This window comes from Pieris napi, chromosome 2, assembly GCF_905475465.1.
Source record: "Pieris napi chromosome 2, ilPieNapi1.2, whole genome shotgun sequence".
Classification (NCBI taxonomy): Eukaryota; Metazoa; Arthropoda; class Insecta; order Lepidoptera; family Pieridae; genus Pieris; species Pieris napi.
This window is the reverse complement of record NC_062235.1, coordinates 10,680,518-10,695,444: the sequence shown is the minus strand read 5'-3', so window position 1 is coordinate 10,695,444 and position 14,927 is coordinate 10,680,518. Positions and strand designations below refer to the sequence as shown.

Genomic DNA, 14,927 nt, shown 5'->3' with positions numbered 1-14,927 from the left:
ATCAAGGTTTTATTAAATTATCTTACCATAGACCAATATATTTTGCGGTCTATTATATTTGGTATAATTTGTAAAATTACAAATTACCAAACCGAATAACATTGCAATTAGGAAAAACCAGACCCTAACTAAATCAATGCCTTATTTTTTACATGTCGAAGAGATAGTCCTATCAAGCACGAATTTCCAAGTTTCGTCTGAGCTATTGGAGATTTGCTCCCCGTTTGTGGCATAAAGTTAGATTCATTATATCTAGACAAGAATTTGGACTACTATATAAGTTATTAAAAAACTGTTCAGGATATTTATCTGTAAGACTGTACATATGTTTAACTCTACTATGCTGGTCCGCACTAGTATTCTCTAGTTCCAGAAAAATTCTGATTATTTCAAAATATAACAATTCTATTGTTTTTTAAATTCGATTGCAGGCATGCTAATTTCCTCACGATGTTTTTCTTCAACGTATTACATACTAAATGTACATGAGAAAATTATGCCCCCTTATTACATTTATAAACTTTCGGTTAATATACTACTTCTAATAACATAATCGTTATTATATATTATAGGTGTGTAACAAATAAGTAACAGTGATAGATATATAATAGTTTATTATCAAAGTAAAAATAGAAACTATATGTTTAAAACAAACGTCTTTTTATATGAGCTCTTTAAGCTCAAAGCACAAAACAGCTACTATTATAGCTACTGATAGCCAAAGAATATTTTGTCATTCATGTGGAAAAAACACGAGAGTGAAACAAATCATTTAATATCTATTTGATGCTTACAGTACATGAAAAAGAGAGTGATATATTATTAGATTATATGTCCTACTAATGTATGTGTAAAGTGTTTTTTTTTGTAACATACTAATTTATATAACAAATTTATAGTATTTTTACTTTAACAACCTAAGGTTATATGAACATTTGATCAAGAGGTTCAGTCATTAAGTATTTGTTGCCGTTAGAAATGATTTTCTTCATGTTTTCGTTCCAAATTGGTTCCTGCAGGAGATCGGAGACCTGCTTCCAGTTCTGGTTAGCATATGTGAGGACTTTGTCCGCTGAAATTATTAAGTAATATATAAAACGCCAAAAAGCCAATATTAGCATTTTATTTTTTCCAATTTTTTTTAATGTTAAATAAAGGATGAAACCATATAAACAACACACTTGCTGGCACAAAAAGTATTATTTAAATATATCGTAAAAACCAAAGGAAAAAAAGGTTTAACTTATTAAAAAATTTAAAATTAGTAAATATAATAATTTCTTTGAAAATTTTAGTAGAAGTATCAGTAAGCTTTAAATATCAGAAAATAATAGAAAGAAAAATTTCATGTAATTCTTACCCATATCCTTTTGTCCATTAAAAAGGTTTTTGAAGTCGAAAGAAATTGGAGATGTTGCTTCGTTTTTCTGTTTGAAAGATTTCATGGAGAGATATGCTTTGTTGTCATTTCCAACCACATTTTCCAAATCAAAATCTAGGATGATTTTGTATGTCCCTGAAAAATAGTAATTTAAAATTATGAAATACGACCAGCCAGAAATTTTAAGGTTCCTACTTTGTGGCGATGTTTTAAGATGTTTGTGTAAGCCAAACCCAGGTGGGCGTTTACGGAAGTAACATTAACTTGTCAATGAAAATAAATAAATAATAATAATTTGACTCCTGCAGATATAATGAGATCTCTTAGAGATCGTGAAGACTGGCAAACACATAGAAATGTTTAATCAATATTTCGACGGAGTTTTACAGTTAATAACAATCACGATTTCACATTTTATAGGATTTGGCAATGTAACAATCCACTGTTAGGTTTGAAACAACTTTTAATAAGTTGAACGAGAATTCTGTACTATCTACATTACTTACTTTATATATACTATTTCATATAATTAATCATATAATTCACCCATGCATTGCAAGTTTTATTAAGTCAAAAGCGAAACACCTGCGTAAAAATGTTAATTATTTTTTTAAATTCCTATAAAATATTACTATCGTCACGATAGACTTATTACATGAACACATTACAGACTTTCAAAGAATTTCTACACACTTGAACCACACTTGAACCATTTCATATAATGTAAAACATTAATTACAGAAACTATTAGTGCTATTGACTTTTATTATTCTTAGGTAATTTTTATATGGTAATATTCACCGGCAGAGATTTTGAAGTCTCCACTTCCCTCAATTGGTAAAGTCATGAGACGTCCAGAGATTTCGTATTTGCCAGTTGTTTCTAGATTTGGACAGTCAAGCTCGCTGTGCAATGTAAGCGCATCTAAGTTCATTCTGGAAATAACAATAAAATAGGCTGGAGCTTTTCTGCTAAAATGTGTTCGAGCATTGTGAAGATGCATGCGATACATGTGTTTGATATTGTTACGAGCTAGGGGATCGGTTAGAAACGCCGTATAGGGTCAAAGGTTTATTTTTAAATAAATCAACGAGGACTTTGTTAACACTAAAAAGCCGCAAATTACGCGTATAAATACACTAATTGCCACACACAAAATCGGTCACTAAATACTTCAATTACGCGCACTTCTCACAATACTATTCGCACTTTGTCTCTTAGATGTTAATCTCTTGTAATCGCACTCGAAACTGAATCTGAATTGGTTGCGTTTTTGCTCGCTTATATGTTCCTGGGAATAATCTTGAACGACATTCGAGAACTTTCTAGGCAGGAGTGGAACTAAGTAGCTGGTCTATCTTTATAGCACAATTCTCGAACGTGCCTTTATCTCTTTCGCACATTACTCCGTCTTTGTCGTACGGCGTTCTAGAATGTTCTCTTTGGCTTCGAGAAGGTTCCGATCTTTCCTCTCTTTCGCGTATCATTCCGTCCATGTCTCACACCTAGAAAGTTCAGTCTTGGATATTCCTTTATCAAAGGGGTATAACCAATCCTGAAAATGCCTGAAAACTGTCTCACGACTACACTTGTTCTGAAACGGTCATAAATCCACATTTCAGCTTGCCGAACACGTCTCTAACTTGTGGTAAAATTCAGAAATATTTCATTCAACCCGTCTTCGTAACAATATAATCAAAAAGATATGAAACTTTTAAGTACTGACCCATGCTAATGCTTACTTAAGGTGCCCTAGATTCTAATAATGGATTAATAAAATCATTACAAAAAACTATTTTAGAAATGACACTTTGATCTGATGAAGCCACGATAGCATATAGTAATGAGACAGTTCTAAAACATTTATTGCTTGTGTATACTAAGCTAGAGTTCAAATAAATTCTTACTATGTGTGTTAAATCAAATGGCTTAAATCGTAAGATGAATGTATGCGTTTTATAAGTTTCCCCTTAACCAATTAACCATGCCTAAGATTGATATACAAACATATACTTGTTTTATTTATGTTTTGGCAATTTATATTAATTTGTTTTTATATAACAAGAGGCAAACATGCAGGAGGCCCATGGACACTCATATTGCCAGAAGGCTCGCAAGTGCGTTGCCAGACTTTTAAAAATTGGTACGCTCTATTCTTGAAAGATCCTAAAAAAATACTAAAATATAGTAAATGCAGTAAAAATAATTCAGTGGTGCCCGGCAAAAACTGCCTTAAGAAACGCTCTGTTGCGGAATGACAGACGTCGAGGTGATACGGATGGCATTTTGTATTCTGCCTTGACGTCTTATCATGAAACTCAGCTGCAGGTAATAAACGTTAATATATATATATATATATATTATATACATTTTAAAATAAGTATAAATCACTTACTTCACATTCTTGATAACACATTTCTTGAATCCCGTAGTGATTGGGGAAATAAATTTAAATTTAATATCGGGCATGTCGCCCTCAATTAGGTCAAGTTTCAAGGGATCAGATGATTCGACCCCAAGATCTTTGTTTTCAGACAAGAACTGAGACATGGCATTGTTAACGGACTTCTCAAAACAGACCATGTCGTTAAGATGGCATGGCGCTATTAATTCTGTAAAAAATTAGAATATATAATTATGATTATTAAAAATATTTGCCTTTGTGTAAGGACACCGGTTTTTATGAGACTAAACTATTTGAAACATATAAGAAAAAATTAATGTAACACAAACACATTTAGTTTTATATAAAATCTCCTATACTCGGACTTAATAATGTATAATGTAACCTTATTCTTGTTTGAATAATAAATACATATTGTTTTTACGTTTTTACAGTATTTTGAGAGACCTGTCAATTTGTAACTCAAATTATATGAAAGTATAATAAGTTTTTACCTAGAAATATGAATAAATTCGACCTTTGTTAATCAAAATATTTATTTCGTAATTAAATCGTAATCATCTTATATTTTAATATATTGTATTAAAATACTTATTTAAGATAATTTAATATTTGGAGAGTTACCATTCCACACGTTATCCTTCAATTCCTTAGAGTTAATCCATTAAATTCAAATTCAAAGGCTTAACGTGAAAATGCTACAAGTCTTTTAAAAAGTCAATATAAGGTATTAAAATAAAACTTACCACTTTGAGCGACACTAGCGCACAGTGTAGTTAAAGCTAATATTTCAAAAATCGAAAACATAATGGAATATATCACAAGTATACTAATGCAGATGTAGCACTGTAGTGTTCACAATACATATTTCGTCCAATTTATATTAAATTTTTCGCGATGGTAATAAGTAATTAACTTTTATTATTATTGCTTATAAATGCTAGAAAAATATAATATTTATATGTAAAATCTTAAATGACGCATTTATGTATTATTTATGCGACGGAAATAATAGTTTTAGTCTTGTATACTGTACATTTTAAAATGTAATGATTCATAGACAATTTAATCATATATTTTAGTGAAATGTTTAGATTTGCGTATATGGATTGAAGTAAAAAATTATAGTTAAATAGACGTTCTTTGATTTTTCATAGTTTGTCTAGTTATTAAGAAGTTTTATGAAAACTTAACAAATTATTTATATTATATTCTTTCATATATAAACAATTTTCACAATAACTTATGCTTATGCAAATATAGCCGTTCTAAAACTACCATAACTGACCATTCATCTGTGTTTTTAATACGATGTGCTTCATGGGTAATCACATAAAAATGTTAACGCACAATATCTCGACGATATTAAACGATTTTCAAAATTTGAATAAAATCTGTTAAGCCGTTTGGTCACAATAATGTTCTTTTGTTTTTCTACAAAAAACATCACATAGTATGTAGTATACAATTTAATTCAAATGTTAGTTCTCATGGATAGTCTTTACAAGTAACGTTGTTTTTTTGTGTTACGCTATTGTGAAAAGTAAGGAAATATCTTTCTATCTCTTGCCCTACTTACCTATTGACCCTTTACTCGAATTGTCGCTGTGACCGAATCCGGTTATGTAATTTGTCCATGCGCAGGTCTCTTATGCGCGCGTATTATTTTAAGTCTAACGAATAAAGAAGTTGTGATTTGTAAAAACCCAATATATAATAGTAGCTTAAGAAATAAGGAATAGAAAAACAATTAACTATTGGTACAAACAACTGTAAATACATATTTGCTAGCAACAAATAGAATTTTCTTAGACATCACTAAAAGTAAACCGTTAAAGTGAAGTGCCGAAGAAACAGCAGAACGTTTCTTACCTTAATTTCTTTATTTTACTTGATTTTATTTCAAAGACGATTACATTTGATTTAACAAGAACTCGTACGTCATAAAATAATAATTTCCATACACAAAATAACCGTCGAACATGCGACGTTAAGTAGATTGACTCATTTGTTATGATAGGGTATTTAATATAACAAATTTTGAACAATGCACAAAATTCTTTGCTGTCGCCGACAGCTCTAGTTCATAGCTTGCCGCTTCGTGCTTTGCACTTTCCACCTAGGAATGTAAGATCAAAATTACCATATAATGCTACGTATGGTTTTTACATAAAGTTTAATCCAATTTAATTAAACGTGAACCCATTGAATTTATTACAAAGATACATTTAACATTGGTTTCATGGCACAGATTAGGTATAGTTGAGATTTATTGATATAGTAGCGGACCCGACAGACGGTGTCCTGCATGATATTTCAAGCGATTAGTAGGTATATTAAACAAAGTTTGATAGTACCGACTGCAGCGCTATCTGCCGGGCTGATTTATTAATCAAAACCATCCAGAGCGTCACAAATGCATACAAAAAAAATCAAATCGGTCCAGTCGTTTAAGAGGAGTTCAGTGACATACACATGTTCAGCAGAATTATATATATATAATATATATATATATATATAATTATATAATTCTGCTTATAATTTATATATATATATATATATATATATATCTTAATATGCATAAATTACGTGTCACGATGTTTGTCTGCTATGGACAAACATCGTGTCATATGCTCCTAAACTACCGAACCGATTTCAATCAAATTTGCACACCGTGTGCAGTTTGATCTAGCTTAAAAGATAGGATTACATCTCAATGTATACCTACAATATTATTTTATTTCCAAATATTTGTATCAAATAATAAACAAATATTTTGAAATAAAAGTCACAATTCACAATTCTAACGGATGGCGCTGTGTTGAAAGTACCAACGTTTCACATAAGATACAATTTAAACGTATGAAATTGGCGTATTTCGTAATGGCCACTTTAATCACGATTTTCTCCTGTTTGGTAAGGAATTCCAAATTCAAATTTGAACAGCTATTTACTCATGTATTTGTGCTTCGATGACAGTCATTCATTTGTTTTTTCTTCTGTTTTTTTCGATTTGCGTCACTCATTTTACAAAATGGAAAACTTAAAGTATCGCATTATTTACGAGTACAAGTTCCGCCGTGGCACTAGTGCTGCGGAAACGACTCGACGGGTGAATTATGTGTATGACGGTCATGTTGCAAAAGAAAACACAGTTCGTTTGTGGTTCCAACGTTTTCGTTCTGGAAATTTCGAACTGCAGAACAAGCCCCGTGGACGGCCTGAGACCCAAGTTGATAATGAAGTATTGAAGGCTATTGTTGAAGCGGATCCATCGCAAACCACGTACGAGTTAGCTGCAGGCTGCGGTGTTAATAATAAAACTGTTTTAATTCACTTGAAGCAAATTGGGAAGGTTAAAAAGCTTGAAAGATGGGTACCTCACGAATTGACTAAAGCAAACCGGCAAGTACATTACTGAACCGGCACAATAATGAAGGTGTTTTAAACCGAATCATTACCTGTGAAGAAAAATGGATTATTTACGATAATCGGAAGCGTCCAGCGCAATCCTGGCCAGCCAGCCTAATCCTGCCCCAAGCGAAAATTAACCCCAGAAAAGTTACTTGTAAGCGTTTGGTGGACTAGTGCATGTTCAGTGGTATTGTTCATTGTTCTCATCAGTTTTCTCAAATCTGGCCAGACTATTACGCCTGATGTCTATTGTCAGCAATTGCAAACCATGATGGAAAAGCTAGCGGCTAAACAACCTAGGCTGGTCAATCGCTCCACGCCACTGCTACTTCACGACAACGCTAGACCACACACTGCACAACAGACGGCTACCAAATTAGAAGAGCTTCAATTGGAATGTCTAAGACATCCTCCGTACTCCCCGGAAAAAAAAATCGCCTTCACAGTTTTTTTAGTAAAGGGATCAATGAAATACCTATGAGATGGCAAAAGTGCATAGAAAACAATGGTTCATTCTTTGATTAATTAAATATATTATATTTAAAAATATTCGACATTTTGTTCCTCCCATACAAAACGCCAATTTCATATGTAAGGACCTAATATTAATGTAAAGGAAGCATAGGAAGTAAATAACTGATATCTATGGTGAACCTATTTTAATTTCAATACTGAGTTTCAGCTGTTTTGTATATTGTTAGGTCAACGACTAACTTTTAAGTATTAAAAAAACAAGTGTCAACCTCAATTTACTAATAATTCAGGTCAAATTTACCTTTTCTAATAGGCAAGTAGAGCAGCTTTCTTGGCCCGACACCCGAAATAAACTTTTTGGGTCTCTCATACTCTCACGATTTTTTCCTTACAATAAGAGCGTGTGTTAAATACGCACATAGAGAGAATGTTTATGGGGTACAGGCGGGAATCGAGCCAGCTTTCTCAGGAATGGAGTCGCTGAAGCCACTAGGCCAACACTGATCCTTATTCTTATAAAACATGAACCCATACTAAGTCGTTATTTTGCTAAAGAAAACGTAATAACATTTTTTTTATAGAACAGGGGGCAAACGGGCAACAGGCTCACTTGATGGTAAGTGTTACCGCCGCCCATAGACACTCTCAATGCAAGAGGGCTCGCGAGTGCGTTGCCGGCCTTTAAAGAATTGGTACGCTCTTTTCTCGAAGGACCCTAAGTCGAATTGGTTCGGAAATACTTCAGTGGGCAACTGGTTCCAAAGTGGTGGTGCACGGCAAAAACTGCCTTGAAAAACGCTCAGTTGTGGAACGGCGGACGTCGAGATGACGGGTAGAAATTCTGCCTCGACGTCCGATGATGAAACTCAGCTGCAGGTATCAATCCGAACAACTCCATGGTAAATGCGGTAGAAGATGCAGAGTGACCCCACATCTCTATGCAACGCCAAAGGATCAAGCCGCAAACATACAAAAAGAAGGTATATTATTTCTTCGACGTCATGTCTTATATCTTAAACATACATAAATACGTTTTACTAAGAATTAAATAAAGTTAATTTAATTAAATAAAGTTATAATATGAATCTACAAACAATGACAGTAAAAATTCTATAAAAGAAGCAAATTAAATAAATTTCATATTTTATTATTGTGTATGTAGACAAAAAAGATTTTATTCCATAGAATAGATTTTCACTAACAATTATGTGAGATTTGTGAATAATTCAATTGTGAATAAGTAATAACGAGTATATAATATTTCAGAATCTTTAAAGTCATAATTATCTAATACGAGTATTTATTATATTATTTAATTTCTGACTATTGTTTAAATATTGATCCATGCCATCGGAAAATACCTACTATTGCTAATGATTACGTTTGAATCTCCTTAACAGGCAGACACGTATCTGCGTCCGTTTCATTGATATTAGTGATATTTTTTTACGTAGGATTTTTGATAGCATTCTGTTTCTACCGGGAATCAAAACCTGGACCTCCTTAAATATAAGTCAAATTAAAAAGGTGGTATTATAATTTGATTTTATTAAATTATCTCACCATAGTAGACAAATATATTTTGCCAATTATATTTGGTATTATTTGTAATATTCCATATTACCGAACCGAATAACAATGCAATTAGGAAAAAACCCTAAGTAAATCAATGCCTTATTTTTTACATGTCAAAGAGAGAGTCCTATCAAGCACGAATTTCCAAGTTCGTATCAGGTAACTATTGGAGATTTGCTCCCCCGTTTGTGGCATAAAGTTAGATTGTACATTCCTTGTACCTAACTAAGAATTTGGACTACTATATAAGGTATTAAAAAACTGTTCAGGGACACTATTTATCTGTAAAACTGTACATATGTTTAACTGTACTGCGCTGGTGCGCACTGTTATTCTCTAGGACTAGTTCGAGAAAAATTCTGATTATTCCAAAATATGACAATTGTATTTTTTTATAGAACAGGGGGCAAACGTGCAGGAGGCTCATCTGATGTTAAGTGATGCTAATTTCCTCACGATGTTTTTCTTCATCGTATTAAATACTAAATTTACATGAGAAGATTATGCCCCCTTATTACATTTATAATCTTTCGGTTGATATACTACTTCTAATAACATAATCGTTATTATATATTATAGGTGTGTAATAAATAAGGACCAATGATAGATATATAATAGTTTATTATTAAATTATAAATAGAAACTATATGTTTAAAACAACAGTCTTTTTCATATGAGCTCTTTATGCTCAAAGCACAAAACAGCTACTATTATAGCTACTGATAGCCTTAGAATATTTTGTCATTCATGTGGAAAAAACACGAGAGTGAAACAAATCATTTAATATCTATTTGTTGCTTACAGTACATGAAAAAGAGAGTGATATATTATTAGATTATGTCCTACTAATGTATGTGTAATGTGTATTCATTTGTTACATACTAATTTATATAACAAATTTATAGTATTTTTACTTTAACAACCTAAGGTGATATGAACATTTGATCAAGGGGTTCAGTCATTAAGTATTTGTTGCCGTTAGAAATGAGTATACCTCAGCTCCTACCAATAAATCTATTTTACCTGGTACAGTATAACCTGGATCAGCTAATTCTAACGTAGAAAGTTCCTTCCAATCAGGTAAATCAATTCTATCACAAGGCAGCATATCAGTGAGTGACCGTAACACATAAGCATTAACTCGAATTAAACATTCTGGATTATGGCGAGATTCTAAATACAATATAACTAAATATTTTACATGCATTTGACCATCTCCCAGACCTGAAACATTACTATTAACAGATAATTTTTTTAAATTTAATAATTGAGCAGCTGCTTCTGTGATAAACGAAGCTTGCGAGCCTTGATCTAATAACACCCGCAATATACTCCTATTTCCACTCCTGGACTGCGCCTTGACAACAGCTGTTGCCAGAAGCACTGGTTGATTGTGCCCTTGACGTTTTGCAAAATTTGCTACAATCGATGTACTTGGCACCGGATTCTCTTCTCCGTTTTGAACTTCCTCCAATACATTATTAATGTGTGTGTCACTTCCTTCCCTCTCAATATGCAGCAAAGTATTATGTCTTCTGCCACATTTCTTACAACATGTCGGTTGTCGACATTTATTTACTACGTGAGTCGTTTGTAAGCAATTGTAACAAAGTCCTTTCGACTTAGCAAAATCTCTTCTTTGTTGAACAGTACGAAATCTAAATTGCTTACATAAATTAATATAATGACTTTCTCCGCATAAAGGACAACTAAATTCCGTTCTTTTATTATTCTCTTGAACTGCCGCGTGAAACGTTTTAGGAACATGTTTTTTCACTTGAAAACTAGGTTTAGGTAATTGTTTTCCAGTCTCAACCATCTCTAGACTCCTAAATCTTCCCTCAAGAAACTCAACAAATTGCGACCATGTTGGCAAATCATCTGACAAATTATTTATGTGATTTTCCCACTGTTTATGTGTTTCTAAGTCTATTTTCGAGACTGTCAAATAAATTACAATAGAATCCCAAGAAGCCGTAGATATGCCCATATTATCCAAAGCCTTTAAACAAGAAGTTGTTGTATCTAATAATTGTTTAATTGCTGATGATGATTCACTTATTGTTTTCTGTGAAAATAAAGTCTTTAGGATTGCATTACTATTATATCTTTTGTTGTTATATCTTTTTACTAATTGATTCCACGCTTCTTCATAGTTGAGATCTGTGGTCGAATAATTTCCTATTAAGTTTAAGGGTTCTCCTACTATACTACTTTTTAAATAATGCAATTTCTGCGCAGGCGATAACTTTTCATTATTATGAATAACAGAACAGAACAAATCATAAAATGTCTGCCATTCACTATATTTTCCAGAAAATGAGGGTAGTTGTATCCGTGGTAATTTTATAACATCTACAGAATGAGCCTTTGCTTGATTTTCCCTACATGTTGAACTCTCAAACTGTTCTAACTTTTCTTTTAAATCTGTCATATATTCAGTATATATTTCTTGAAACGAATCACAAATGTCTTCTTCAAAATACGGAAACGACTTTATTTGTTCTGGAACAACTATTTGTATCAACTGCTTATGATTATCCATAAATTCCTTCAGTAACCCATCTAAAGTATTTATACGTGTTTGGACATATGCTTTTGTTATTCTCACTCTTGGACTTTTCTTATAATTTGAATGCGCCTTTTGTAGCCTTGAATGTAAATCCTCTTGATTTTTTATAATGTTAAAAGCCATTATTTCAATTTAAAATTACGTAAAGTCTATTAATTCAAATCACTAATGTATTAATTATTTAATTTACAACATTTTTTTTTTAATTAGTTCAAGATTTGTTGAAATTATTCTAAGTCCAAGATTGGTTAAAATTATTCTAAGTCCATAGTCCATACTAATTACTATAAAATTTTACAAGTCCAGTTGCCACTAATGAATAAATATTCTAAGTCTTTTGCATTAACTCACGAGTCCAAAGTCCATCTCGGGTTTCGGCACCATGAACAAAAACCTATCACGGAATGACACACACAACACAATTTCACTGTTTATTTATTACTTAAAGAGAGGGACACTTGATTTATACTATAAAAACTTCAAAAACTTCATTATATTAAATAAACCTTAAATCCTATATAATACCAATACGTTGTTACGCCATCGCGTTTTAACACACACCTAACGCCATCTATTACTTAAACAAATAATTAATTTAGACACTTTAGACTTAGATGTTAATCTCTTGTAATCGCACTCGAAACTGACTTGATTGGTTGCGTTTCAACTCGCTTATATGTTCCTGGGAATAATCGTGAACGATATTCGAGAACTTTCTAGGCAGGAGTGGAACTAAGTGGCTGGTCTATCCTTTTAGCACAATTCTCGAACGTGCCTTTATCTCTTTCGCACATTACTCCGTCTTTGTCGTTCCGATCTTTGTTCTATTTCGCGTATCATTCCGTCCTTGTCTCAAACCTAAAAAGTTCAGTCTTGGATATTCCTTCATCAAAGGGGTATAACCAGTCCTGAAAATGCCTGAAAACTGTCTCACGACTACACTTGTTCTGAAACGGACATAAATCCACATTTCAGTTTGCCGAACACGTCTCTAACTTGTGGTAAAATTCAGAAATATTTCATTCAATCCGTCTTTGTAACAATATAATCAAAAAGATATGGAACTTTTAAGTACTGACCCATGCTAATGCTTACTTAAGATTCCCTAGATTCTAATAATGGATTAATAAAATCATTACGAAAAAACTATTTTAGAAATGACACTTTGATCTGATGAAGCCACGATAGCATATATCATAGAGACGGTTCTAAAATATTTATTGCTTAGTATACTTAGCTGGACTGGACCTACTGGAAAGAGATGTATAGGACGACAAAGGAAAAGATGGACCGATGACATTGTAGAACCAGCCGGGGAAAACTGGATGAATGTTGCCCAAGACATAGAGAAACGGAAAAATATGGAGGAGGCATTTACCCTAAAAGGGGCCATACAAAAACTAGACCACTAAAAAATTAAAATAAATCTAACTTAAATTTTGTTTAAAACTCATACTAACTTAACTAATACTATTTTCTAAGGAATGTAATCTAACCAATTGTTGTATGTATTAATAAAGCTTTAATAATAATAATAATACTAAGCTACAGTTCAGATAAATTCTTACAATGTTTGTTAAATTAAATGGCTTAAATCGTAAGATGAATTTATGCGTTATATAAGTTTCCCCTTAACCAATTAACCATGCCTAAGATTGATATACAAACATATACTTGTTTTATTTATGTTTTGGCAATTTATATTAATTTGTTTTTATATAACAGGAGGCAAACGGGCAGGAGACCTATGGACACTCATATTGCCAGAAGGCTCGCAAGTGCGTTGCCAGCCTTTTTACCTTATGTATGTGAGAGAAGAAAATAAAGATTATTATTATTATTATTACTTCAGAGGGCAGCTGGTTCCACATAATAGCGGTGCCCGGCAAAAACTGCCTTAAGAAACGCTTAGTTGTGGAACGACGGACTTCGAGGTGATACGGATGGCATTTTGTATTCTGCCTTGACGTCTTATCATGAAACTTACTTCACATTTTTCAAAACACATTTCTTGAATCCCGTAGTAATTGGAGAGAATAATTTAAATTTAATATCGGACATGTCTCCCTCAATCAGGTCAATTTTCAAGGGATCACAAGATTCCACCCCAAGGGTTTCGTTTTCAGACAAGAACTGAGGCAAGGCATTGTTAACGGACTTCTCAAAACAGACCATGTCGTTAAGATGGCATGGCGCTATTAATTCTGTAAAAAAATAGAATATATAATTATGATTATGAAAAATATTTTTGTGTAATATCTTTGTGTAAGGACACCGGTGTTTATGAGACTAAACTATTTGAAACATATAAGAAAAAATTATTGTATTACAAGCACATTTAGTTTTATATAAAATCTCCTATACTCGGACTTAATAATGAATACATTTTGTATTTACGTTTTTACAGTATTTTGAGAGACCAGTAAATTTGTAACTCAAATTATATGAATGTATAATAAGTTTTTACCTAGAAATATGAATAAATTCGACCTTTGTTAATCAAAATATTTAGTTTTTTGGGTTAAAACTAAATTTTAATCATCTATTATTTTAATATATTGTATTAAAATACTTATTTAAGATAATTTAATATTTGGAGAGCTACCATTCCACACGTTATCCTTCAATTCCTTAGACTTAATCCATTAAATTCAAATTCAAAGGCTTAACGTGAAAATGCTACAAGTCTTATAAAAAGTCAATATAAGGTTTTAAAATAAAACTTACCACTTTGAGCGACACTAGCGCACAGTGTAGTTAAAGCTAATATTTCAAAAATCGAAAACATAATGGAATTTATCACAAGTATACTAATGCAGATGCAGCACTATAGTGTTCACAATACAGTATTTCGTCGAATTTATATTAAATTTTTCGCGGTGATAATAAGTTATTAACTTTTATTATTGTTGCATATAAATGCTAGAAAAATATAATGTTTATAAGTAAAATCTTAAATGATGCATTTATATATTATTTATGTGAGGGAAAAAATAGTTTTAGCCTTGTATACTGTTCATTTTAAAATGTAATAATTCATAGACAATTTAATCATATATTTTAGTGAAATGTTTAGATTTGAGTATATGGATTGAAGTAAAAAATTA

General features: G+C 32.0%; 1 protein-coding gene across 1 annotated transcript; it reads right to left on the bottom strand.

Moving 5' to 3' along the window:
* Positions 1-594: 594 nt before the first annotated feature.
* Positions 595-14,669, bottom strand: LOC125058414 (circadian clock-controlled protein daywake-like). Its single transcript, XM_047662485.1, has 5 exons — positions 14,548-14,669; positions 13,808-14,024; positions 2,183-2,316; positions 1,361-1,516; positions 595-1,072 (listed from the first exon to the last, which is right to left on the bottom strand). Exons 1-5 carry the CDS (start codon positions 14,606-14,608, stop codon positions 924-926), a joined length of 717 nt encoding a protein of 238 aa, XP_047518441.1. The 5' UTR covers positions 14,609-14,669; the 3' UTR covers positions 595-923.
* Positions 14,670-14,927: the final 258 nt, after the last annotated feature.

Bases quoted from the DNA above. Each gene is read 5' to 3' on its own strand.
- LOC125058414 (XM_047662485.1), bottom strand. From the start codon at position 14,608: ATGTTTTCGATTTTTGAAATATTAGCTTTAACTACACTGTGCGCTAGT. The intron at 2,317-13,807 runs GTAAGTTTCATG...TGTTATTTCCAG, and splicing joins TGTGTTTTGAAAAATGTGAA to AATGAACTTAGATGCGCTTA. The intron at 1,517-2,182 runs GTGAATATTACC...ACTATTTTTCAG, and splicing joins AGACTTCAAAATCTCTGCCG to GGACATACAAAATCATCCTA.